The 27,776-nt window shown below is 51.3% G+C and overlaps 1 protein-coding gene across 1 annotated transcript in view; it reads right to left on the bottom strand.

Annotated features, from left to right (window-relative positions):
• Positions 1-1,691: 1,691 nt before the first annotated feature.
• CACNG5 (calcium voltage-gated channel auxiliary subunit gamma 5) overlaps positions 1,692-27,776 on the bottom strand; it is a 41,872-nt gene continuing 15,787 nt past the window's right edge. Inside the window, exons 2-7 of the mRNA XM_043585071.1 lie at positions 15,973-16,063; positions 11,306-11,559; positions 9,780-9,866; positions 7,929-8,069; positions 5,032-5,177; positions 1,692-4,717 (exon numbers count right to left, since the gene is read on the bottom strand). Coding sequence (XP_043441006.1) covers positions 4,460-4,717; positions 5,032-5,177; positions 7,929-8,069; positions 9,780-9,866; positions 11,306-11,501 — 828 coding nt within the window. The 5' untranslated portion in view covers positions 11,502-11,559; positions 15,973-16,063 and the 3' untranslated portion in view covers positions 1,692-4,459. The remainder of the gene's footprint in view (positions 4,718-5,031; positions 5,178-7,928; positions 8,070-9,779; positions 9,867-11,305; positions 11,560-15,972; positions 16,064-27,776) is intronic.

Below are 27,776 nucleotides of genomic sequence, written 5' to 3' on the forward strand. Positions count from 1 at the left end.
ATGAGGAAGCCGAGGCAGGCCCCGGGAGGGTGTGACCTGTCCAAGGTCACTAGGATCCCAGTGCAGTTGTAGGTGGGAATCCAGCACACAGAATTCTTCCAGAAGGAAGGGCCTGAGGCCCCAGCGCCCATCCTGGGTCCTGGGGAGGGGGGGGCTTTGGCCCAGCTACGGCTCACCACCTTCCACCCCCTTGGGGAGAGTCAGGTCTGCACCGTGGCGGCCTCTGAGACTCGGTGCCATGGCTGACTTCACACTTGCAGTGCAGGCTGGGCCCTGGCCCATCTGGCACGTTCGGTGGAATCCACTCATTCACCTGTTCCCACTCACGGAGTGTTTGTGTTCCAGAGGCTGAGAAACTTCTCAAGGGTTGTGTTAGCATGGGAGCGTGTATTCACCGAGTGTAGGATACCGGCCAACACTGGGGTTGCTGCAAACGCGCTCCATGCACTTGTCAGGGAGATGGCTTCGGCCGGAGGGACAGCCTGCGAAAGAACAGAGCCCTGGGCGTGGCCGTACACGCGCGTGCATGGGTGAGCAGAGATGCGCCGACTCCCCCTACTCCTGTATCTCACACCTACCCTGCAATTCTTCTTTTTAAAGTTTATACATTTGCTTTGTGAGAGAGAGGGTGGGGAAGGGGCAGAAAGAGAGGGAGAGAAGCCCAAGCAGGCGCTCACCGTCAGAGTACAGCTCAACAAGGAGAACAATCCCACCAACCGCGAGATCATGACCTGAGCTGGGATCAAGAGTCGGAGGCTCAACTGACTGAGCCACGCAGGTGCCCCCCTACCCTCCAATGCTGAAGATGGAATACCATTTCCCCGGATCTCATCTGCCCTTTATCCATCTGTGATGGCTCATTTAATGTGTCAACTTGGCTGGGCCACGGTGCCCAGATTATTCTGGCAGTTTCTGTGAAGGTGTGTTTCAGATGAGATTGCCATTTATGGCAGTGGACTTTGAGTAACACGGATTCTTTCTTAGAATGTGCTGGGCCTCGTCCAATCAGGTGAAGGCCTGAATAGAATAAAGACTGACCTACCCCAAGCAAGAAGAAAATCTACCAGCAGATGGCCCTCAGACTCACACTGCAACTCTTCCCTGAGTCTGCAGCCTGCTGGCCTCCCCCATCTGATTTTGGTGATTTTGGACTTGCCAAGCCTCCACCACCATGGGAACCAATTCCTTAAAATAAATCTCTAGGTGCATCCTATCAGTTCCGTTTCTCTGGAGAACCCCAATGCACCACTTTTATGTGGGGAGAAAGGAGTTACCCAAACATTAAGGAAGGGTCCCCCCCGACACATCACTGAGAAGCTGGTGGCACTTGGGGATTTGCCCCCAAATGCCTCCCCATCAACTCAGTCCACAGTCCTAATAACACCCCATTCCTCTGAAGGCCATCTGGTGGGACAGAGGGTGTCGCAGAGTCCCCCCCCCCCCCCCGGGGCAAGGAGGAGGCTGGTGAGTTCCATGTGGGAGGGAGCCAGCAGTGGAATTATTCCTGCCCAACCACTGGTGACCCTGAGTGCTTTTACTCCCCAATTTATCAGACTTCAGTTCATTACCCTCCCTCTTCAAGTGTTGGAGGGGGAGGAAAAAAAAATCTCATCAATGTGTTTTTTTGAGTTCTTGAGGAAACAAGAGATCAGCAAGGGCACTGGGAAAGGAGCCGGATTATGATTTCTGAGTTGAGATTACCCAGTTTAATATTTGATTGTGGGGAGGCTGCAAACAGACCCCCAGTTCTGAGATTCGTGTGTGGACGGAAAGGAAGCCATAATGGTTCCACAATGATCGACAACCTTCCCCCCTCCCGCAGGAAGGAGGACGATGACCCAGAACCTGTTCGTAAAAGAAGCAGAAGCTGTATCTTCCCAAGGTAAGAGCTTCTTGGCTTAGCAAGTCCAGCAGCCAGGCCAATGAAGGCCCATCCTAATGACGTCAGTCAACAATCAGCTCGTGTTGAGGCGTGGATTCTATTTTTTCCAGGTGCACAAAAACAAGCTCAGTACAGTGACAGAGAAAGGGAAATGAGTGACAGGAAAGTGCATCTTAGGAGGGTGATCACATTGACAAAAACCGGAGAAGAGCACATCTAAACAAGCGGTCCAGTTCGGAAATGCTACCTACTGGTCTGCACGTACACTGACCGATGCCTCTGCTGCGGAGAAGAACATGGTTTCCGTTTTATTCTGTAAACAGTAACCAGAGTGTGATGGTCATTTGCAAGGTGCCAATGGACTGGAAAGTTGGGTTGGGTCTATAGTTGCTATCCGTTTCAAGGCAAGGATTGAAAAGTCACGTATGATGGCATTCTGGAGCTTTCTACATGAGGCCGAATCAATGGAGTTGGGGGCGGGTGTGTGCGAAGCGGGGGGCTTGAAAATAATTTAGGCCAAGCCCCTCAGAGCAGACGGGCTTGCCCAAGGATCCGTGCTGAGTGAGTGGCTGAGCTGGGACCAGAATCGCCTTCTCTGATCTTCTCTACTGTGCTGTGAAGCAGGTGTTATAACCCAGCTACGAAGCAACTTGCCCGTACCTGTTCAATTGTGTGGCCCCCAAAGTAGTGTGTTGAGGCCCTCACCTCCAGAACCTCAGAACGTGACCGTATTTGGAGACAGGGCCTCTACACGGTGATGAAGGTAAAACCGGGCTCTCTCAGGACGGGCTCTAATTCAATCTGACTGGCATCCTTATATGAGGGAATTTGGACGCCAGGGGTGGGCACACAAGCAGAAGAAAGACCCTGTGAGGACACATCCAGAAGATGGCCATCTGCAAGCCAGGGAGAGAAAGCGAATCTGCTGACGCCTTGATCTCTGACTTCTGGTCTCCAGGGCTGTGAGAAAATAACGGTCTGTGTTTTGAGCCATCGGGTCTGCGGTGTTTTGTTACGGCAGTTCTAGAAAACGAATAGACTGTCCTTTCCAAGTCCGTACCCACAGATGTGTGGTTTTTGGTACAGCTCTCCAGGGCCCACGTGTTGCCCGCGGTGGCCCTGCGAACCTGGAACCCAATGCTATCTTAAAGAGAGCAAGAGAAAGACCGAAAAGCTGGCAATGCAAAAAAAAAAAAAACACATGGCAGAGAGCCTGGCTTTGTTTCGCTACTCACAATCTCAAAACCAGAACTACACACACTGAGAAGGTGCCTGGAGAACTGGGGTCACATCCTGCGGTGGCCCTTCTATCGATTTCTCCACCCGCCCCGCTGCATTTCATGGAGACGGCCTGGTACCTCCCAGCCCAGCTTTGCTACTAGGGAAACGGGCATCACCATGCCTCATCTGGAACCATCTAGTTGCCGACACAGGCCCCAAGTCCAGGAAGCAGATGCTGCCCTGTGTTAGGATTAAAGGGCAACCCCCAAATGTTCACAGAGAGCGGCTGGATCCTTCCAAGTCTGGCTTGCTTAGACTCAAAATGCACCAGGTGTTGGCAGATCCAGCTCCAAATCCCAGGCAGCCTCTTTGAAAGCTGCCTTCTACTTAGGTGGTATAGACGTGTGTCTGTAGGATTCTATTTTAGGGCCTTGGACAGGAAATACTGCCCATTTGAGCAGGGGCAGTATCCCCAGGGCCTGAAACAGTGCCTGATGGTACTAACTGGGACCAGCCAAAGTCTGAAATTCTCCTTGTCAGAGTCACTTCTTGGGTTAAGGCATTAAAGACCCCTGTTAAAAACGGTATAGGGGCCATACATATTAAGACATCATCAGCCATTAACACCTCTTTGTGACTTTCTCAGAGTAGCCTCAGAATCTCCCCCCCCCCCCCCCCCCCCCCACTTAGCCCGGTAGGGACCAAGGCTGGGGCAGCCGAGTCCTGGTGGGAAGAGAGGACAGAAGATTCACAGCCTATGGGGTGGAGGGGGGGCGGGGAGGACAGGGCGGCGTGTCGCGCGGACCGACGTGGGTAACGAAAACGGATAAGGGATTTCACGAGGAACACTGCTTGGCAATTCTGAACCAGCCAGACCTCCGTATGAGATTCACCTTTCGCCCTGATGGTCCAGAACACGAACGCGGGGGCCAGGCTAGTTGGTAGGCACACAGGTCCGGCTGGGTCTGTGTAAGGAACTCGGCATCTCAGAGCTCGTCTCGGCCTGGGGCCACGGAGGAAGGTGTGTGGGGACAGATGACACAGCTGGAACAGCCACTCTCCCAAGGAAGGGGAGAGCCGCAGGAGTGATTGGCACCCGAGAGGCGGGGCCACGCCCACACTCTCAGCTGATCAGCTTGTCCGCTGGCTCCAGACTCCTGACCCCACGCTGGGGGCAGCCAGAGCCGCTCTTGGGGAAGCTTGGAGACGACACGGGTCAAGGGACAAGGGACAAGAGCGAAGCGTGGTGGGGACAGCCTGGGCCTGTCAACCAAGGGCCTGGGGCTCACAGACCATCAGGGGAGCATGGGAAGGGCCGTCTGGTTGTCCACAGTCCAGGGAGGAAGGCGGTGAGGCTCAGCAGGGGGAGGATGACATCTGGTCGTAGTCGGGGCACTTGAGCAAGGCTGGGTAGTTGCTGTTCATCTGCAGGGAGGCGTCACTGGAGATGTCAGACGGGCTGCGGCCCCGGACCCAGGCGTCCGGGTGCAGGAACTGGCCTGAGTAATCGGAGCAGTTGCTCAGACGGGGACGGTAGAAGCCGGGGTGAGGCCTGTACATGTCCTCGGCGGTGTACCTCTTCATGAACAGGTACACGGACATCACCCCAGCGCTCTACAGTGAGGAGAGAGCAGAGGAGAGCTCACTGCCGGGGGGCCTGGCCTTGCTCCCCAGCTGGGGCCTGCACAGGACACAGCCACCAGAGCGTCTGGAACTGGGAGGGATGTGCACGCGGGCACAGAACAGGGATGTCCTGGAGGAGCGGGCGGGGGTGAAGAGAGTGATACATTCCGGGGAGGAGGAAGGGCAGCGAGTGCGTTCCCCCCACCCCAGCCGCAGCGAGTGCATCTCCCCGCCCCCCCGCCCCCCCTCCCCCCGCCGAGTGTCTTCCTGCCCCGCCCCCACCCAGCCTGCTGGGGGAAGGTTACCTCTGTCAACAGGAAGGAGATGGCAGCGAAGGCAAACGACCACCCATACTTGTAGTTGAAATAGGTCTCCGTGTCCCTGGTCCTGTTGAGCATCTCATCGTTGATGCTGGAGATGTAGAGCACCAGGCCCACCACCAGAGAGAGGCCTGGGGCAAGGGCAAGGGGGTGCTTAGGGAAGAAGCCCGGGGAGTTTGCTGATGGGGCACCCACCTCCCCTTGGGGTTCAGGAAGGAAGCTGTGGGCCTTGTGGTAACAATGGTCTCCGTCTGGACTAGAACGAGAGTAGGAGCTCTCCTCCTAAAGACCTTGTTTAGACCATGACCTTCTAGAAAGTAGATAGTTGCTAAGAAAGCTCCCCATCCAGCCACCTTCTGGGCCAGGGAAGCCCCGTGGGTCTCAACCCACCTGCCCACTACGATGACCTGTCAGATATACTTGCCTGAGCCCCATCCCTGAACATTCTGAGTCACTTGGCCTGGGCTGGGCCCCTGGCACTGTGCTCTCTTAAAGATAATGTGAAGTGAGGGTGCAGGCCACTGAACTAGCACATGGCTTTTGCTAAACTGAGGCCCTTGGTAGAGGCGGCCAGGGCGTCCAATCCCTATCTCCAGCAGGGGGTGGTGACCTCCTTGTGGAGACCAAGTGGCCCGTGGTCTTCACAGCCCAGCTGACCGTGGGTGCGGCATACTGAGATTGTAAGGCAGGAGAGGTTAAGCCAGAGTTTGTCCAGATTCTGGCAAGCGTTAAATCAAGAGGCCAGTGGGGCCCCAACTCCTGTGCCGTGGTGCAAGTGACTGCCTCAGGCATTCAATTAGTTACTGTAACTGAATCAGGACATAATTAATTACTCTGTTTTGAGCTGTTCAGGCTTAATTCCACTCACATGATTAAACTAGGGCATCTTGTAGGGGAACATTAAAGGAAAATAGGTGTGATTCAAGCCTTCCTTGGTGCTTAACTCACATTGGAATCATTGCTGGCCCAAGGGAATCCTTGTTATTGTTATCATGAAAACAACTTCAGGTGGCCCAGTTCACTCTGAGATTTCTGACCCCGTTGCCTGCTTCTGAAAAACGTCAGGCGCCTTGAAGCTACTGTACAGCCTTGACTATTTGAAGTTCATAGAAAGGTAAAGGAAAAGTTTAACCCCTGAGTCTGTACCTCTTAGACTAGGTAGAAATATCACCATGCAGAGGGCAGGCCTAGGACACTGCAGGTGCTCAATAAATACGTGTTGGATTGATGGATGGAAAGGTGGATGAATGGATTAATAGATGGAAGAATGGATGGAAGATGGATGGGTCAGTTGAAAAAAAGATGGACAGATGAATGGAAGAAGGGATGGAGGGAGAAAAAAAAGGGAGAGGAAGGAAGGAAGGGAGGAAGGAAGGAGAAAAGGAAGGAAGGAAGGAGGGAAGGAAGGAAGAAGGAAGGAAGGAGAAAAGGAAGGAAGGAGGGAGGGAAGGAAGGAGAAAAGAAAGGAAGGAGGGAGGGAGGGAAGGAAGGAGAAAAGAAAGGAGGGATGAAGGAAGGAGGGAAGGAAGGAGAAAAGGACGGACGGACCCTCTAGCCTTTGGGATGCCTCCTCCCAGATGTTACACGGACACCTCAAACTCAGCATTTCCCACACTAAATTCACGAGCTGAGCCCAAATCTGCTTCTTCTCCCGTGGTCCCTAGATCAACGATGTGGCACGTCATCCACCCACTGCCCAAGCAAGAACTTGGCACCACCGTTGACTCTTCCCTTGAAAACCTAGTCCTTGTCTTGTTGAGTTTACCCTCCAAATGTCACCTGAATGCTTTCACTGCCTCTTCTTTCCTCTCATCCCCTTAGTTTGGGCCACCGTCACCTCTCTCCTGTGCCACCGAAATAACCTCTCACCTGCTCTCCCTGCCCCTGTCTTGCATCCCCCTCTCCCTTCATTCCCCAGGTGGTCATTCCCAAATCCCCAAATATGATCATATCATCCCTCAGCTCAACATCCTTCTGAGGTTTCTCACAACGTCCAAAATCTGTAAGGCGACCTCACATCCCATCTCTCCTCCCACCACGTTGCACCTTACCCCCCCTCCCCCCCGCTCCATCCTCTCTCTTTCCTCCAGGCTCCCTTTCCATCCCCACCCCCAACCTCACTCTTTTACCTAATTCCTACTTATCCTTCAGCTCACCTTCTCCTGGTCGTCTTCCCTGATCAACCCTTGGTCTGAGTTTCAGCCACTGCTCTCGGCCCCATAGCAGTCCTGGCTGACTGCTATCATAGTCCTTTTTCTGCTGTGTTCAAGTTCACTGTCTACTTATTTATATCTCCCACAATGCTGACCTTTTTGGAGGCAATGATGCCAACACCAGAATAAAGTCTGGTAGATATCATGAATGAATGAATGAATGAATGAATGAATGACAGACAACCTGGTGTCGATCCAAAAAGATAGATCCATATTTAAGGGACCTGGGCATGGGGTGTGGCTGGAAAGTGAAGGGGACAGTAGGAGTCTCCTGTAGGATAGCTCAGGGCTGGGAGTGAAGGGGCCAGTATTCCAAAGGCAGGTTGCACTTTCTTGCAAAATGAGGAAGAAATACGCCCTTCAAAAATAAGTGTGCTCACTACTGGTGGAACTGAGAAGCAAGAGGTGGGAACAGTGAGGCGTGAGGAGACAGCCCAGGCTTTTAATCCCCACTCTGCCCCAGGTGAGCCTGTTAGGTCTCTCCTCTCGCAGGGTCATGGATGGACGTGAGGTCATCAGCGGCGTCCCTCACTGTGACTCAGTTCTTCCCGGGGCACTAACTCAGTGGCTCCAGGGCCAGGGGTTGACCCACAGCTGTGATCAGTACTTCCCAGAGCAGAGCCATTGATCAAGAGTCTAGAGTGCACGACAGAAAACAGCACGTCTTACCTGAGAGAATAAAAAAGATGCCGGAGACAAAGGCCAGTATAGTCCTATGGGGACGGATGTGTCCGATGTTGCTCAGGATAAACCCAATGAACATGAAGAAGAGGCTGACCAGAGGGAATGGTGTGGCCGAACGAATCATTTCTAATTGAGGGGGCAAGAGGATACTGTCAGCTTCCCACGGCCTTACTTCCTGCTCACCCACCCTGTTCAAGTGTTCCTGGAAGTGTTTGCCAACTGGCCCCTGAAGTCTTCTGGTTTGCCCAGTTCTCTGGGCTCCATACCCTTCTTGGGGGGCTTGGGGACCTCCCAGTTCTGGCAGGGCTTCTGTCCCTGAAGCAGGGCTGGGAGGTCTGATTTCAAGGGCCAACATGTTTCTGTCTTTTCTCCCAGCACAAACTACTAGGCATCCAATATGGCAGCTGTGGAAGGGCCTGGTCACCCTTCTCACTTCCTCTCCTGGGGGTATTCTCCATGGGCAAAGGCATCTATCTCTGAGTGGTGCAGGAGACAGTTCCTGGCCTTGGTTTTCTTCAATTCTGGGAATGGTCTGCATATTAAATGTATCTGATCTTTGTCCTTGGTTCCTGAGAGATGACCTCTATATCCTTGGAATTTCCCAAGTGGTAAGAGTGTCTTTGATATTCATAGTGGGCTCCCTGACTACACCGAGTTTCTTCCAATCAGCTGGCTCAGGATGGGGGCTGGAAAGACCAACCATGGGATTAGAAGTTTAGGGGTTTTGAACCATGTGATACAGGCCCGACTCTGGGAAGAGGAGGGGGAGATTGTGTTCAGTCATGTGGTTGAGAGCTCACTCAACCTGCCTCTGTAATGCAGCACAGTAAAAACTCGGCCCCAAAGCCTGGTTGTGTTTCCTGATTAGTGGACACATCCATGTGCCAGGATGGTGATGCGTCCTGATCCCGTGGGGAGAAGACATGGAGACTCGGCATTCAGTACCCTCCCAGATCTCACCCTACGTGCCTCTTTATTTGGTTGATCTTGATCTGTATCCTTTATAATAAAACTGTGATAAGTATAGCACTTTCCTGAATTCTACAAGTGGTTCTAGCAATTTTTTGAACCTGAGGGGGTCACAGGAACCCCTGACTTGTAGCCAGCTTGTCAGAAATGTTGGTGGCCTTGGGGACTTCCAAACTTCCAGCTGGTGTGTGAAGTGAGGGCAGTCCGGTTGGGGGCTGAGAACTTAGACTGTGACTTTGTGCTAACTTGGAGTGATTAGTATCAGAATTGTATTGCAAGTTCATACTGGTGGAGGCGGGTGGTTCAGAATCAGCCCTGGTGAGGCAAAGGCCATGAAGTCAACCTTGGGGGCCAGAGAATTTGCATTAGCTCCCTGAGTGCTATAGCTTGAATGCTTAGGGTGGAACCCTCATGACTGGGATCAATGCACTTATAAAAGAGACCCCACAGAGTTCCCTCTCCCCTTTATCTGCGTGAGAACACAGTAAGAAGGCGCCGGCTGTAGCAGGGAGGGGGCCCTCACCAGAACGTGACCGTGCCGGCACCTTGATCTTGGACTTCCGGACTCTAGGACTGAAAGAAATTTCTGTTGTTGATAAACTACCTGGTCTGTGGCATTTTGCTCCAGCAGCCCGCACGGGCTAAGACACGGGGCAGAATGCCCTCTCCCTTGCCTGGGTCACAAGACCGTCATCGGCACTGGGAGAATAATTGGCAGAGTGAGCTCTGGTGAGCTCAGGCCAGCACCGGCGGCTGAGTCAAAGGGCGTTAGCTCTTGCAAAACAGCCTGGTCGCCCCGACTCTTCCCTTCGCCCTGCTCTGCTCTGGGAAGCCAGTGACCCAGGTCAGAAAGTCTGAGGCACCTACTTAAAACATTGACGGTGGACTCTGATGTCAGCTGGGTGTTCATGGGCATCACATACTCTATGGTGAAGCAGCGGCCCCGCTCCTCACCTGTGAAGACAAGAATCATTGACGTTTCCAGGTGATTCTTGAAACGTGGACGGGAAGTTAGTACATTCAAATGGGGTTCCCAGCTGCTTCTGGGGGCTTTGACCCACAGTGTATTTGCACCCGGGCTGGATCTAACCCCAGGGCGTCCCGTCCCTGGCTGGTGACCCACATCTTTCCTGCAGACATCACATCCCGACATCACATGTTTCCTACAGAAGCGCCACTGTGAAGACGGACCCACGCATCAAGAGTCACATGGGAGGCAGACCGCCCTGCAAACCGGAGGTTGAATAACACATCTGGCGGCCGTCTCGTTGCTCTGGGGCAGGCTCGGCCGACGATGGTGCATGGCTGGCTTAGACTCCCCAGGGTGGGTGTCATGGAACAGAGCCCGGAAAGCCTTGTCAATCATTTTGGAAGCCAAATACTAGGGACTTCAAACGCTGCTTCACATTTACATGTGACCATGTGATCGATGCCACATAGTCTAGGGCGGGGGGAGGTGAGGTCAATGTCAGGTGCCATTCCCAAAGCAGACACAAGTCACCAGGAGGCCAGGCTTTGGGGTGCTCTCCCTGCTGAATACCGGTGGGCACCAATCACCACCCCCATCCTCCAAAACCCTGTTTATTATAAAGGGACCACATGCTCCCTCTGCCCAGTGTGCACGTAGGTGACAGGGCCCTTCAAGAAATGCTCAGTGATCACACTGTGGCAGTTCCAGCCAGCTCAGGCTTGTGGCCAGTCACGGAGTATGGAGATGCTCCTCCTGTGCAGGTGGCTCTGGGCCATGATAAAGGGATAAAGGCCAAGTGCCGGGAACGGCAGCTCAAGGGTTCCAGAGAAGTCCCAGCAAACTGGAGGGAGGCCCAGATAGGCGGGATCCGAGCCTACACCATCTTGCAGATTTGGAAGGACCCGCATCTGTGTTTTCTCTTTCCCACTTCATGGGGTTGGAAGAGGAAAACCGCTAAGTAGTTCCCATTCTGTAAACTAGCGGATATATGTGACGCTGAGTCACGGAGACTCACTTCGCCTCCCCGGATCTTCACGTAAGGTTGGAAAAGTAAGTCCTGCCTTGGAGTGTTGTGGGGAGCCCCTGAGATGGAGAAGTCCCTGAACAGTTCCAGACCCGCGTGAGGCCACCTCGTCCAGCCTGCGAGGTGCAGTTCGGGGAAGGCGTGGTTACAGTCATCTTTCAGGTGAGGACACGCAGGTCCCGGGGGGATGACGTCGTGACTCAGGGCTTGAGTTTGGAACGGGCCCTGGTCACTGCAGGGAGCGCCACCCAGAGTTGACGAGGACCGTCCCTGGTGAACCGCCCCCCGTCCAGCAGGGGCATCTCCTCCCCGTGGGAAGCCCCTCGGGCAGGTTTTCCAAGGGGTCACAAGCCGCCCCTCTCTCTGGGGCCAGGCTGTCCCAACCTGGGGTGCCCTTACCTGCGAGGAAGCAGACACGCCACAGGCCGGAGTGCAGGGACATCTTGATCTCCATGCTCTGGTTCTGGGGCAGGACCACGCCCTCCTCCAGGTACAGCCAGTAGTCAGTGCTGACCGCAATGCCCAGGAGACCCAGGCCACAGACAGCAAAGACGCTGCTCAGCAGGGTCAGGGCCTTCCTCCCGCAGCCACTCATCTTCACCAGAGGTCGCTGGGCGGCCTGTGGCCAAGGTCCCGCCAGCAGGAGGTGCGCTCTGGAGGCAGAGAGAGGGTGGGCCGGTGGTAGCCACCATGGCTCTGAGCAGGCCAGGACGAGGGGTCTTCGGGAGGGAACTAAAGTCAACCCTATACGAAAAGGCACAGGGGCGCCTGGGTGGCTCAGTCAGGTGGGCATCCGACGTCAGCTCAGGTCATGATCTCACGGCTCGTGAGTTCGAGCCCCGCATCGGGCTCTGTGCCGACAGCCCAGAGCCTGGAGCCTGCTTCGGATTCTGTGTCTCCCTCTCTCTCTCTCTGCCCCTCCCCCCCTCAAAAATAAATAAACATTTATTAATAAAGAAATAAATAAATATATAAATAAGGCAGAGGGGCAGGGAAGGCATCTTGGGAGGGTATCTTCCTCATGGGCTCTAATCAGCTGCAGTTCTGGGTCAACACAAGTCACAAGAAGCCACACCACAGTCCAAACCCAATGGGCCTCCTAAACCCACCTCATCAGAAACCATCTGACCTTGGCGGCCCAGCACGTGGTATTGGCAGGAGCCAGCTCTGAACCAGCCAGAGACCAAGCATCTACACAAAGTGAGCCACGAGCACAGCTACCGATTCCTGCCGAGGCCAAGGCCCTGGGCTCAGAGCTGGGAAACACAGATGCCGACTCTGCCGACTCGGATGACGCCCACGGGCCGGCTCAGAACCGAACTCTGGGTTAATCTAGAAACATCCAGGGAGCATCTAAAACTCCCTAAGGTCTGGGTTGCCAGCCTGAGAGATTCTGGTGCAACTGGGCTCATGTGGGGGCCGTGGTATCTTATAAACAGTCTGCACGATTCTAACGTAAAGCCCAAGTTGAGAACGACTGATCTTTCCTACTCAAAGTGTGACCCACGGACAAGCAGCATCAGCATCACCCCGGACGGAGCTTGTCAGAAATGCAGAATCCCAGGGCCCTCCAATTTTCTTTTTTTTTTTTTAATTTTTTTTTTAACATTTATTTTTGAGACAGAGAAAGAGCATGAACAGGGGAGGGTCAGAGAAAGAGGGAGACACAGAATCCGAAACAGGCTCCAGGCTCCAAGCGGTCAGCACAGAGTCCGACACGGGGCTCGAACCCACGGACCGCGGGATCATGACCTGAGCCGACGTCGGACGCTTAACCGACTGAGCCACCCAGGCGCCCCAAGTTTATCTATTTTTTTTTTTAATTTTTTTTTCAACGTTTTTATTTATTTTTGGGACAGAGAGAGACAGAGCATGAATGGGGGAGGGGCAGAGAGAGAGGGAGACACAGCATCGGAAACAGGCTCCAGGCTCCGAGCCATCAGCCCAGAGCCTGACGCGGGGCTCGAACTCACGGACCGCAAGATCGTGACCTGGCTGAAGTCGGACGCTTAACCGGCTGCGCCACCCAGGCGCCCCTAGTTTATCCATTTTTTGAGAGAGGGAGTGAGTGGGGAGGGGCAGAGAGTGAGAAGGAGAGAGAGAGAGAATCCCCAGCAGGGATCTCAGTCCTGGGCTTGAACCCACGGACCGCGGGATCATGACCTGAGCCGACGTCGGACGCTTAACCGGCTGAGCCACCCAGGCGCCCCTCCAATTTTCTAAACCAGAACGGACATTGCGACAAGACCCGGGTGAGCTGTGTATCTGCGGACTTCTGAGAAGCTCTGTGCCAAGCAAACACGCAACTATGCTACAATGTAGTCAGTGCCATGCTAGGGAAAGCCCAAGATGTGATGAGAGCCCTGAAGAGGACCACCTAGTGGGGCTGCAGGGTGCAGGCACAGTTCTGGAAGGCAGGCGGCCCCGGAAAGTCTGACAGCGTGTCTGGCCTGAGCCGGTCAAGCCTGCCACGCTGCCTGGCTGTCAGCACCTTCTATTGGCCCTTTGCAGTAATACAAAGTCAAAAACGTTGAAATAGGACGTTGATGCTCAGCAAGAGTCAGGCAGGAAGACAGGGAGGGAAATGGGTGCCCTTCACAAGAAGGGGGGGACGTCCTGACCCTAGTTCCACAGCACCGGCCCTGCCCCCTCAGCTGACTGTCCACAGAATAAGCCCCACGCTGGTTTCCTGGAGGTGTGGGTGTGTGAGAACACGGAGAGAGGTTAAGAAACGTGCCCAAGGTTGCTGAGCCGGCCGGTGGTGGTACCTGCATTTGAACGTCACCCTGCCTCCTTCCTGAGACCTTGACTGTTCCGTTTCTGTGACTGTTTTCCAAAGCGGGTTCCCACGGAAGCAAAGGCGCCCTGCCCACCAGGCTGCAGGGCACAATGCTTCCCGTACTGGCTTTGACAGAGGAGGGAAAAAGAAAAGCCCAAACGGCCAGCCCCGCCACCGAGCCACGTCGTCGTCCACTCAGTGGGGTGGGCAGTACAGCAGGATGGCTTGGCTCCCGGTTGGGTTACAAGCATCTAATAAAGCACCTACTGTGTGCGGAGCCCTGTGCTGGCTGCTACGAAAGAGGCAAAGGAAGCAGAGGCTTTGTGGTTCGCAGAGTTCACAGGCTGGAGAAGTATGAAACGGCAGCATCATGACCGTGACCTAAGGGGGGTGGGCAGGATCATAACAGGCAGAGCCCAGAACTCTGGGTTCCCGGGGGGGGGGGGAGGTCGGCTGCCCGCAGGAGCCCTAGGGAAATGGCAGGTGGGCGGGGTGGTGACGTGGGACAGATAATAACGAAGACTTCCATAGCAATTTGCTGGGTACTCCCATGTGAGGCTTGCAAAACTCCAAAACCTGCCAGAGGGAATGGAATTGGTCCCCCGCGGGTGGCTGGCAGGTAAGGGCAGGCGAGGAGAATAAAGGGATTAGATCCCCAGTGAGAATAACGGCCCCGGATGTTGCAAGCGAGAGCTGGGAAACCTGGACCCAGCCTGGTCACTGACTCGCTGTGTAGGGTTGAAACAGTAACCTTTCTGAGGGCTATTTTTTTTTCTCCTATGTAACACAGAGGAAGAGAACAATGAAAGCTAAAGCATTGAATATTTACGATCGTTAGGCATTCTGCAAAACGCTTTAATCTGTACGGCTCTATTACCATCCCATTTTACAGGCGAGCAAACTGAGGATCAGAGAGGTTAAGAAACTTGCCCGAGATGGCTCAGCTAGCAAGTGGTGGTGCCTGCATTTGAACTTCACCCCGCCTCCTTCCGAGACCTAACTTGTGCTTCCTCTATGAGTGTTCTCCAAAGTGGGTTCCACGGAACAATATTCTAGCAAAAAGGACTCTGGTGGGGGGCAAAAAGGGCACGGGAAGCACTGCATCTAGGTCTTGAAGAGTCACCTTGCACCCTAATATGTTATGGGCCTGAAAAGCATGTTTAGTTTTGCTCACTGCGATGTTTTCCAAACTTCTGCCTCCCACAAAATGGCGCCTGTTTCCGGGACACCCACTCTGGGAACAGCGTTGCCCCCCCCCCCCCCCATGAAGAATGCTGAGCTCTAACCAGCCCACCCCACGAACTTGCTGGGGGATTAAATGCAGCAGGAGAGATGACAGCGCTTTGTAAGGAATTATTATCACACAGCAAAGGGCTCACAAGCAGACAGACCTGAGCTTCTGAAACACGACAGCTAGTGCCTGGCTGGAGCTGAATAGCCAATTTTAACAGTAAGCTTGACAGACAAAAAAAAGATTTAGATCTTAGAGATCTGGGGAGAGGAAAGTAGAGAGGAGATTGGATCTGAAGCTATATAAGCAGGAAATAAAAGAGGCTGAAGTTGACCCACCAGCCCAGCTCTGTCCTAGGAGACTCAAAGCCTGCAATGAGCTGGGACAAAGGGAAAAAGTCCCCTTCCAGAGTGTGTAACAAATTTATGGAACGCTGCACAGAGTGAAAAGTGGTAATCTTACTCCCTACACCGTTATTTTGATGCTTTGGTTATGAAATTATTTACTTACGAATAAATAGTATCATTGGCTGAGGACTGGAAAGGCCCCTTGTGTGTAGTAACTCATCAGGATTTCACGACAATCCCGTAAGTAGGTGGGATTAGCCCCATTTCACGGATGGGGAAACTGAGGCTCGGACAGGTTACGTAGCCTACAGGACATCACAGGTGGGTGACAGAGTACGGATTTCAATTTAGGTCTGATTCCAAAGTCTACACTCTGGCGACATCATCTCCCTACTGAAGAAATAAACGGGTTCAAGAAGTTTGGGGTGAAGAGGCACATCCAGAGCAGGTCACTGGGGAATCTAGAAATGTACGTGACACAGGATTTGGGGAGATTGTCTTTGTAAACAGCCAAGTGTTACACACGGCTGTCTCCTGCCCCTACTGGGTTTACTTCTAGGGGGTCAGCTGGCATATCTTCTCATATTGAGACGCATACTCTAACCCACCATTTCCGATTCCGAAAACCACCTTTTAGGGCGAGAAGACTAACACATGCGCTTCCCTCAAAGCACATTTAGGAAAATCAAGGTCCGTATGAGAGATTTACCTGGGATCACACAGCCAGTTCGTGGAGGGACAGAGTGCGAACTGGAAATCTTCTGAACGTTGATCCAATGTTTTTTTTTTTTTTCTCTGTGCTGCACGGAAAATCATAAGGCAGAAGGTGAAAATTATTGCAATTTCCCACCATGAACACCTTAGTTTACTGCTTCCCACTCTTTTTCCCGTGTGACAATCTTCTAGCCGATGTCTTCAGTGGGCGGGGCAGGGACGGCAGTCCCCTGAAGGCACTCTGGTCTGGAACGAATTCCTAGTTCCCAAATGATCAGGTCTTTGCTTTTCTTTGGTTACTTCTCCTCATGACTCATGTCCCTTGTCTACAACATCCATTTGGTTTTTCTCACGGGGGAGGCAGACCTTTTATACAAGCTGCTGACACCAGATGAGACGCTGACGCTATAATATTGAATGAAGAAAGCTGAGTGTATGAAACCACATGTTTGACCTGAGCTCAACTACGAAAAAAATTCATAGACTGGGAAGAAATGAACCCAAAGGTTGATGGTGGATACTTCCAGGTCACAAGGTTAGATGTATTTGATTTTCTCTATACTGTTCTGCGCTCGACAAAGCTTCTAAAAACAAACAAAACAAAACAAACCTATACCCAGAGAAGAAAACCAAAGATTAGAGTCCTCAATTGTCCAATCACTGCCCTATGCAAACAGAAATGCAGGGCCCCAGTTAATTTCCGGGCGAGAGATGCCAAAATGTAGTGTCATCCTTTGGAGGCTGGGGCCCAGAAGCATGGAGGCTTGGAGCCTTTGAAGAGGATTTCCCTGGTGCCATTACTTCTATGAATCTGCTTGTTAATTATCCGGAATTAACAGTCGCTAATTATCATCTGTGACTAGCAATTAGGGAGAAATGTCTTGTGGAGATTAAATCACTAATGCCACATTTCCCTGCCCAAGCCAATGATGAAGCACTTAGGTGCTCGGAGATAGGTGAACTTCTAGACAGGAGTGGGAGACAGCCCAGGTGGAGAACTGGGAGTGTGGGGGGAGTGGTGGACAGGGTTTAACTGGGGAGGAGAAAAATGGAAGAAAAGTCCAACGCAGAATCCTGGTCTGTTTCCCACTAACCCAGAGAAAGCCCCATAGCACTTGATGAAGGGTTTGGGGTGGGGCTGGGGGTGGGGTCCTTGACAGGGCTTCTGAGTCAGTTCCAGCCGCTCCAACTCTCAGCTGGTCTACGTGACTCAGTGGCCGCTTGGCCAACACCCAGCAGAATGCACTGGTGACCAGAGGACAGCCCCCAGTGGTCCCGTGTCTCTCTCTGCTTCCCATCATGCTGACCCCCATCACATTCTACGGTGGTTCAAAAGTGACCACAAATTCTGTGACACTCTTCCCATTGAGAAGTGGGGTCGACACACCTCTCCTCCCCTTGAGTCTAGGCAGGTTTGTGACTACTTTGACCAACAGAGGCCGTGGATGTGTCCCATGTGACTTCTGAGGCTGGGTCACAGCAGGAGATGCCGTTTCTGCCTGGTTGTCTGGGGAGCCCGTGCAGAGGACAGCCAGTCCCCAGGTACAAAGCCCGACTCCCCCACGATCACCAAGCTGTGGAGCAGGGGTTCTCAGCCTCGACCCTACTGACATTTGGGGATGCAGGATGTTCAGCAGCATCTCTGGCCTCTAGCACCAGATGCCAATGCACCCCCGCTGTAATAGACAGAAATGCCCCCGGGGAGGCAAAATTACCTCTGGCTGAGAACCACTGCCTTGGAGGCCATAAACGGGTGTTCTGATTGACAGCCCGGCCGAGCACCTCCCAAATTCCTGACCCACAAAACCACGAGCAAAGCATGGTAGTTGTTGTTTTACACCATTGGGTTTTGAGGTAATTTGTAATATAGCAGAAATTACCCAAATAACTTTATTACTCATTTGATTGGCATCTTCTTCTCGCCGCCTAAGTATGATATAAATTCCAGGTGGACTGAGGGTCACAGTTTAATCCCTAGAATCTGCAGCTATGCTGGGGAGCGAACGGCACGTGGGCTTTGGAATCAGGCAGATCCGAGTTGCAATGCCAATTCTCCCGTGTCACACCCTGGGCAAGTCACATGACCACTCTGAACCTCAGTATCTTCGTCTGTAAAGCAGGGAAAGCTTCGTGAGAATTGTTGTGAGGATTTATCCCAGCGTAATCAAATAAGACTGGGCCACCTCATGCCATCTCAGTACGGTGCTACGGTCAGAAAGTCCCACTGCCTGACACCCCAAAACAAGTGAACAACAGGGCAGATTTAATAGGGTAAATCTGTCCCTGAAAAAGGGCAAAATGTCCCGGACTTTCTCATCTCCATCCAGCTCTCCAATCGCCCTCTGATTGTGGCAATTGCTGCCTGCAGAAGTGCCTTCATTTCTACTCTGTCAAATCCCTACCCTCTCCAGCCTCCCTATCAACGAAGGCATTTGCATTGGAAAGATTTTAGGTTCTTCTCATCTCAGGAGCTAAAAGCGCTCTGCATGATGATGTAAAAGGTGTCTTCGTGGTGGGCAGGGTGGTGTTTCTGCACAGATAATAAATATAATATTGGCAAATATGTATTGAATTTTTAAGTGTCAAGCACATTAGAGGCTCAGCATCAGAAGGAGGTGAGTCACCTGAAGCCTTGAGACGTCTACGCATCACTACTGTCCTGCTCTCCCAACTTGGGACCCATCTCGCCTTAGTTTAGAGACACTGCCCTCTACCAAGTGATCACGAAGCTGCTGGTTGGGCGCTGATGAGTGCTCCGTTTTCCATGCTGGACCCACCAAACTCTCCCTGCCCACAATGCTAATGCCTGCTGGAGGAAGTGAATATTACCAGGCAAGGATTCGCTGTCCTTCGACAAAAGCAGGACCCAAGGAATATGCTGTCTGTATTTCGAGCGCTCCCTGCCCTGCGGTTAAGAGCAAAAGCCAGAGTCAGTCTGTCCTGCCAGGAGTCCAGGCTGTAGAAGTGAGAAGGCAGAACTCTGGCACAACTCTGTGCCACCGTGACACTGCGTGCCCAAACCTCCTGCAATGGAGGTCAGTGTCTGATAGGAGGTTACTGATGGACTAGTTTCTAGAGGAAACCAAGAGCCATCGCAAACATACACCAAGGGCCACTGCTTTTGCCAAAAGAAAAGTCCAGCTGGGGAGATTGCTGACCAAGATTTTGCTGAAGGTCCAACAAGACGCCCTACAAAATATCCACAATGTTTCTCCTCAGGCATGGCCACAGACCCCAAGGCAAGTGGGAGAGGGTTTAATCAGGCAGTACTGATGAGCTGTGATGACAGCAACTGCACCATTAATATGACTTTCTTTGTTGAATTATTCTATGCAAAATATATTGTTTCCATGCATTACAAATGTGAGCATACTGCACGTCCCACAGTATAGCCTGATTTCATTTTGCTTAACATCATCAATATTTGCTGCACTGTTTTCAGCAGCTGCAGAATATATATCCTATGATTTGGATATACCAAAACTGATGCGACCATCTCCCGACTGTGGAACAACTGGGCTGTTTCAGAAAAAAAAAAAAGTTCCTTATTGTGAACAACGATAGGCAAACACCCTTATAGCTAAATACCTGTGGACATCTGCAAGTATTTTCTCAGGATATATTCCTGCAAGTGGAATTTCTGGGTTAAAGGATATGCAACATTTTAGCACTCTTAGAAGTACTGTCAGGCTTTTTAAAAAAGGTTTCAACGGTATTTTTACCCCTGCTACCTGACGTACAACAAAGGTCCCCTTATATGGACACACAGAATTCCAAAGTGCCCCAGTTAAGAGCTCTTCCCCCATCTCTGCCAAGAAGAAAAGAAGATCGGCACCTGGGCTCTGCTCAGCCCTGATTGCTATCCTCACTACATCAACATGATTTTCAAGACTAAGTCGTCTATACAATTGATGATGCTCCAGGAAACATCTGAGCCTCCTTTATAAAGCAAAATGTCTTACATCGGTGATTTGAGACTTTTTGAGGTGCATAGTCATCATCAATAGTGGAGGACGGGGGCGCCTGGGTGGCACAGTCGGTTAAGCGTCCGACTTCAGCCAGGTCACGATCTCGCAGTCCGTGAGTTCGAGCCCCGCGGCGGGCTCTGGGCTGATGGCTCGGAGCCTGGAGCCTGTTTCCGATTCTGTGTCTCCCTCTCTCTCTGCCCCTCCCCCGTTCATGCTCTGTCTCTCTCTGTCCCAAAAATAAATAAACGTTGAAAAAAAAAAATTTTTTAAAAATAGTGGAGGACGGTAGGCATGGATGCCTACATCAAGACCAGCTGGAAAAAAAACGTTATAAATAATACTATTATTGAAATAAAGAAGTGGACATATAAGTAACATAACAAAACAACAGCTATAATGCAGTTGGAAAATATAGTGCTGTCTATGTAGCAACAAAATGGTAAACTATAGGGGAGTAACCTTAATAAGTTATGTGCTAGTGCTGTATAAAGACAACATTAAAACTATTGATAAATATAAAACAAGGCTGATAAATAAAGTATCATGTTTTCAGGTAGGGAGACAATGTAAGAAAAATGTTAACTCTCCCTAAATTAATCTATGAATTCAATGCAATGAGTTATGTTTAGAAAAAAATGACATATGATTCTGGGGTTAGTTCCCCTATCTTCTGGGAAAAAGCCAGAAGATAAAGGAAATACACTGACGTAAGCTTGACACGTTGTACAGTTTTCCACTTGATGCGTAGGCCAGTTCATATGGAGTGTGGATCTGAGAGGCTGAGAAAAAGGCCATGAGGATCTCTAGCAGACTTATAATGCTACAGAGTCAATAATGGGTGTTCAGGGCTCACCAAGAAGGGCAGGTCTGATAAACAGCCCAATCTTTCAAACATAGGGCTCAGGAAGGCTTACGCTGCAGGTGAACAAGTAAGAGATCAGCTTCCACAATATTTAAGCCTATTTAAAATCAGCTCAATTTACGATTGGATGTAGGCAATCTTCTCTGATCTAACAGACTGCCAAAAACAAAAGTATATTCTGCCTGGGGGAGATAGCACCATTAAGAACTACTACAATTTTCCATTCAAATGTGTAGCCTTCAATCAAAAATTACAAGACACATCAAGAGGCAAGACTATGACAAAACAAAACAGACACCAGAAACAGGAATGATGAAAGTCATGACATAACATGACATTTCAAAAGTGCTTTAAGAAAGCAATCAACAGCCTAGAATTTCATACCCAACAAAAATATCCTTCAACACTGAACATTTTTCAATATTTTCATAAAAATGAAAACTGAGGAAATCTGTCATCAGCAAAGTTGCATCAAAATAAATACTCAAGAGATTCTTTAAGCAGAATGATCTGGTACTGAAGCATAGAAATACAGGAAAGAAGAAGAAAGAATGAAGAGGGTAACTGTGTGGGTAAATGTAAATAAATAGTGACTAAAAAGGAAAAATAATACTATATTGTAGGTTTAAAATATACGTAGACTTATTTTGAAGCTAGTGTGCCTTTTTTTCCCCTCTAATTTTAAGATTTTCTCTATGTCTGTTGAACCGAATGATGACAAAAACATGCCTTATCAAAACTTGTGGCATAAAACAAACTTAGGCTAGAAGGAAAATTGTAGCCTTAAAAGTATGTATTGGAAAAAAAGAAAAACTGAAAGTAAATTATCTAATTATCTATCTCAAGAAGATAGAAAAATGCAAATAAACCTCTTCTCCAAATAGAAGGAAGAAAACAAGATAGCAGAAATTGATGAAAAAAAACAAGCATTCAATAAAAAAAATACACTAGTATAACTGGCAAACCCCCAGAAAGACAGAGAGAGACAGAGACCGAAAGAAAGGGAGAATGAATGAATGAATGAATGAATATCCAGGGCTAGCAAGGTTGTGAGACACAGGAACTTTCATATATACTTGGTGAAAGTGAATTTGCAGCTCTATTCGGGGACACCCACGAAACTTAAAAATGCAATTATTGCCTCCAGGAATGTACTCTATGGATAGATTCACAATCCTATATACAGATGTGCGTGGAAACCTATCTCCGCAGCACTACATGCACAGCAAGCAACTGTGGGGGAGGGGTAGCTGGTTAAATAAATTAGGATTCAACCATATAATAGAATGCAAACTGTAGCTATTAAGTATGAGGAAGCTCTGTATGTTCAATATGGAGAGCTCTCCAAGATTAATTATTAGGTGATAAAGGTGAAAAATCCAAGAAATTGTGTATAGTATGATACTTGGGCTAAAAAAAAATCATATATACTATATAAGTATACTTATACTATGTAAGTATGTATAAGTATTTTATATATGTATGTATATTTCTACTTATCTAATCTATGTATCTAAATATATACAGAGGGAGAGGGAGAGGAGGGAGAGGAGGGAGAGGAGGGAGAGGAGGGAGAGGAGGGAGAGGGAGATCTCTAAGATAGTAGGTACTATATTCCAAAATTGTGAACAGGGCACCCAGGAAACTTATAGTGGAGTAATGGTGAAATGGATTCATGACTCTTTTTTCTCTTCTTTTCTCTTCTCTTCTCTTCTCCTTTCCTTTCCTTTCTTTTCTTTTCTTTCTTTTTCTTTCCTTCCTTCTTTCAGAGAGAGAAAGTGAGTGGGGATGAGGGGCAGAGAGAGAGAGAGAGAGAGAGAGAGAGAGAGAGAGAGAGAATCTTAAGCAGTCTCCATGCCCAGTGCAGGGCCCAATGCAAGGCTCAATCCCAAGACCCTGGGATATGACCTGAGCTGAAATCAAGAGTTGGAAGCCTAACCAAGTGAGTCACCCAGGCGTCCCTGGATTCATGACTCTTAAAGGACTCACCCACACTGATGGTGAAACTGTTAACTGAGTTGAAGATTGCGAGAGATGTGTGAAGAAGAATGTGTGAAAGGGCTACAGATGTGCCCTTGGCTGTTAAAAATACCTTATCACACAGAGGGCAGGAGGGTGGGAAATCCCTGCCCCTAACCTCAAGTTCAGTGAGAGGATTCAGTGTATGCCGGGAGTCCGGTGGCCTGGTGTGTGAGTCTGGCCTAGAAAATCTAAAAGGAGAGAGACGTTGGCTACTTGTTGTGGTGGAGGGAGTGAAGGAGAGGTCAGTGTTGCTCGGCGGCTGGTTTGCACTGCCAGAGTTTGCTGGGGGCAAGGGATGTAGGAGTGTTCCCACAGATGAGTGGGCCAAGCCTGAGAGCATAGCACCAGCATGGAAGCGACTTAGGTCCCATCCAAGATGGCTGCCAGGAAGGGTGAAGGAGCCTTGGCAGAGAGAAGCTGGGAGGAAATCACTGGGTTCCCAAGAGCCTGAGGATGGAACCATGAGAGAGTGCAAAACCCACACGAAGGGAACAAGTTAGAAGGCATTAGGGATGGGTGTGGGGGGGGGGAGGTGTCTCTGAAGAACCCAAGGACAGCACAGTGGTAAAAAGACCCAGCCTCGAATACCCCCAAGCCCAGAGAGTCTATGCCATGTCATGAAGAATGCCAGTCAGGTAAGAATTCTACCGCTCCTGCTCCCTCTTTCTGCCCCCACCCCCAAAACCTGCAGCAAGAGGAAGGAGTGCAGCTAAGCAGACAAGAGGCCAGCTGCACCCCTTTGCAGGGCTTTAGGCTTTCACCACAACACAGCTGAGCTAAGGGTGGACAACTGCAATCATTTTGCATGAAGTTGGAAGGTTTGGCTACCACTTGGGACTGGACGGTGCAGTTACTGGCTGGGGAACTTCGCATTCCTGAGAGACCAGACAAGCAGTACAGGTTGCCTCGAGAAGAGCTATCCCCATTGAATCCATGTGAGAAAGGGGAGGGGACTGTCCTGTGATTACATCCCACAGGGATGTGTTCAGGGGCTTCAGGTTAAAAAACCCAAAACTCCCATTTAAGGCCGTGTTTTCAGGAGCAAGAGAACGAGATCGACGCCCCTTCCTCTCCCTCCTTTTGGGCAACTTTCCCCATCTTGATCTACCACCGACGTGGCAGACATGAGAACATGACAATGGCTTGGAGGCTGAGGTCCCACCTTCAGTGCTGCCTGGAGACAGGAAGAGCCAGACTGAGCAGTCAGGAGTGGGTGTCGCGTCTGCACCAGCAAGGGGTCCGGCAGGGGTACAGGGGACACGTGGGCTGTGACTCTCCCCTAAGTCAGGGTGTCGCCACCCTCCCTCTGGTGGCTCCCCACCTCTGCCTGTTTGCTGAGTCCTCCCCCCGCCCAGGGGGCCTGGGTGGAACAAGGCTCCATTTCCTCTATTATTTATTTTTTTTCTAATCACCCATCCCTTCTGTGGCTCAATGAATCAGCTTCAGATTCACTTCCTGACGGCAGACCTACCCACGTTGGCAGGCTGTCTGAGGGTTTCATTAAACGATTCACATCCAGAACTACTTGAATGGCTTTCTCGTCTGTAGAATGGGATGATTATAGTAATGCTTCCCCGTAGGGTGGTTTTGGTGGTGGTGGTGGGGGGGTGGTTAGTGAACTGATACATATTAAGGCACTTAATATGGAAGCTCTCAGTAAAAGGAGGGGTGTGTAGGGCACTCACCCCCCGCGGCTGGCTTAAGAGGCTCATTTTTATTTCACGTGCCCACATTACAAATGCATACCAGGCACAAACACGCCTTGAAGACCCAGGGGATGAGCGTTAGAACCGGACAACCCATGACCACGATGATGAGGAGGGTGATGACGATTGCCACTTGGCGGGCCCATTTATCTACTGGGCGTCCCTAATCTCATCCTGAGATCCACCTTGCCAAGTTGCATTATTATCTGTTCTTTACATGGAGGAACCCGAGGTTGAAGACACGGCGGTCACCCAGCTCATAAGTGGCAGAGATTAGATTCACGCTTAGGTGTGTCCGGCCCCAGAGCCCACGCTCTGTGCATTTCTCCCCCGTGGAGTGATGGAGACCACCCCCCTCCTCCATCTAACCCACAGAGTTAAAAAATTCCACAATCCGGAGGTGGGCTCTTGAGTAAATTATGCGGGCACCTTGAACTTCTTTCCCTTCTGACCGGGGGCCTCCATCACCCCCCAGCCCTGCCACCAGCCGTGAACCACAGGCACACCCTCCTCCCCTCCACCCTGCCAAGTCCCGCCCCCGCCGTCCAGCACGTGTGGGACCCCCGCAGCAAGGAGACACGGCAGTCCACCGGCAGACAGACGTCCTGGCCAGCCTATCACCAGCCCGGTGTGAAAAGAGACACCCCACTAACAGCCACCCCAACAGAAGTGGATTCCTATGTTGCAGGATTTGTGGAAACTCAAATCCTCTGTAGAAAAGGCAGAGTTGCATACTTCCCTCTTCTTTTAGATTCCACTTAAACGGAGCAGCCAAGAGGGTTGCAAACTACGTAATTCAATGGCACGAAGTCTTAATTGTTGCCAATTAGAAGCCCACTCGTGGGGCCGCCTCCTTCCGTTCACAGGACCGGCGGCTCGGCCCCAGCTATAACATCACTGCCCCCACGGCTATCGGATACAATAAAGGCCAGCCAGGAATGAAAAACAACTCCGCACCCCGTGTCTCAATACGTGTAGACAGGAAAAATGTTCGGACTTGATCTAATTTGGGTGACACTGGCCATCCATCAGATCCAGTCTGCAAAAGCCCGCAGAGAGAGCCGGGTCCAGGCTTTTCTCCCTTCCTCAGCACCTTGATTTTGGGTCTGCTGCTTCTCTCATTTGTGCACCTTCTGCCTCCCCCCCGATTCCAGGGCCGACCCAGACGCTGTGCTGGGCAACTGACACGCGTTAATTCACTTAATCCTTGAGACACCCCCTTGCTGGGAGGCGCTGTTATTACAGGAAGGATAACACTAGTAGGAGCTTCTTCACAGGGCGATGAGGATTCGGTGAGCTAGTTTAAATGCATCCAGTTTAAAATAGGAACAGGCGCCTGGCACATAGTAGGTGCACACGGTTCATCTCGACCAGCGTCATTATCCCCACTCTACAGTCGGGAGGTTGGTGGTGAAGTCATGTGCCCAAGGTCACCCAGCCAGAAGGTGGGGGAGCTGGGGTCTGAACCCCGCTACCTGGCCCTATTATCTGCTATGCCGGACGGCCTCTCGTTCATCTCTCAGACGGGTTCTCGGGCAGCCGCGGTGGTGATGCGTCCGCAGAGGGCTCAGTTCACCACCTTGGAAACTCTCTCTTCCAGTCAGGGGACACTCTTGACTGGCAGGTGAAAACTTGGTTTTGATTTTTCTCAACATCATCAGCCTCTCGCCTAGGATACGAGGGCAGAAGATTTCAAGCCCTCTTGTCCCTGGTCTTCGCATCACTCAGGTGGATGGTCCAAGCCAGAGATTTTCGTTATGAAACAGCGATTATGGAGGAAGAGGGGAAGAGCAGAAAAAAGCAGTTCGTTGTTTCCTACTGGACACTCGGGAGTGATTCTTGGTTACACCCCCCCTCCCCCCCATGCTTAGAGTGTTTCAAGGGAGAGGTTTCTTTTTCTGCTGATTCTTCCTACTGGGAGAAGGGAGAAAGGAGGGGTGGGGGCAGCCTGGGGAGGAAAACCAGTCTGGCTTTGGGGAAGCTGCCTGGACAGCATTGGGGCCCACAGACCAGCTCCGGGCCCCCCGCAAAGGGCACACCTCCCCAGAAACACACACTGCTGCTTCAGGACTCTTGTGAGACGATCAATGTGGCCCGGCCACGTTACAAAGCACCCCAAGCACGCCCTTCTATAAATACCTCCTGCCAAGCACCGTTTCCCTGCCTCCAGCATGTTCTACCAGAACTCAGGGCTCTAATGGTGTGTGGCATGCACATGCCTCCCCTCCCTCCAGCGCCCCATCTCCCGCCCTTGTCCCATGCGGTCCGGCCCTGCCCCCGTGAGTCCCAAGTCCTAGGTCACACAGACGGCAGGCCAGGTTGTTGAGGGCCCAGGAACAACATCCACGAGCCCGGAATCCTAGGCCTCCCGGATGTTAACGCAGAAAGGACGATGTATCAGCCACCACAGGGTGACAGCCCAGAACAAGATGGGCAAGGACAGAGAAGCATAAAAGGGGACAAGGCGTTTCCCTGAGGAGTCAGTTCTCAGCATGATGCTTTCTGCTCCCCTCCTGCCCCCGTGACCGGAGATGAGCCAATGTCTGGGCCAACCTGCCGGCCCTGATGGCCTGGTTGTGAGCGTGGCCCTCCCTGTGAGTCAGGGGGCCCGTGGACGCATGGATGTGGAATGAAGTCCATTGGCCGTCTCGGTCCTGGGAGGTGGCCCAGTGGTCCCTGGAAATCTGTGCCCCAGCAGAGGCCTCATGACCTTTGAGAGATGAAGTCAAAATGCTTACAGCATTTTTAAACAGATTTTAATCACGTTTAAAATTTTTTGTTTATGTTTATTTACTTATTGAGAGACAGAGACAGAGAGAGGGAGAGAGAGCAAGCCAGGGAGGGAGAGAGAGAAATCCCAAGCAGACTCCTTGCTGTCAGCACAGAGCCCGACGTGGGGCTCCAACTCACAAACTGTGAGATCATGAGCTGAGCCAAAACCAAGAGTTGGATGCTTAACTGACTGAGCCACCCAGGCGCCTCTTAAAACAGATTTTAATATTTCCTGATTGGATGACAAAGTAAAAACCAGGGGAGAGAACTCAGGGCCAAGAAGGAGGGGTCCTACCATTTACTGGACCCCCTTGGGACAGTAGGTGACAAGACTGCCCTCCCTCCTTTTCAGCCGGCGACATGCCTCACAGGCCTGAGAGCCATCAGCCACGGAGAAGCCCTGGTCTGGAAAAGGAAGTGCAAAGCAGGATGAGCCTGACTCTCGTTCTGGCTCTGGCTGCTCAGTTCA

The sequence above is a fragment of the Prionailurus bengalensis genome, chromosome E1 (assembly GCF_016509475.1).
Source record: "Prionailurus bengalensis isolate Pbe53 chromosome E1, Fcat_Pben_1.1_paternal_pri, whole genome shotgun sequence".
Taxonomy (NCBI): domain Eukaryota; kingdom Metazoa; phylum Chordata; class Mammalia; order Carnivora; family Felidae; genus Prionailurus; species Prionailurus bengalensis.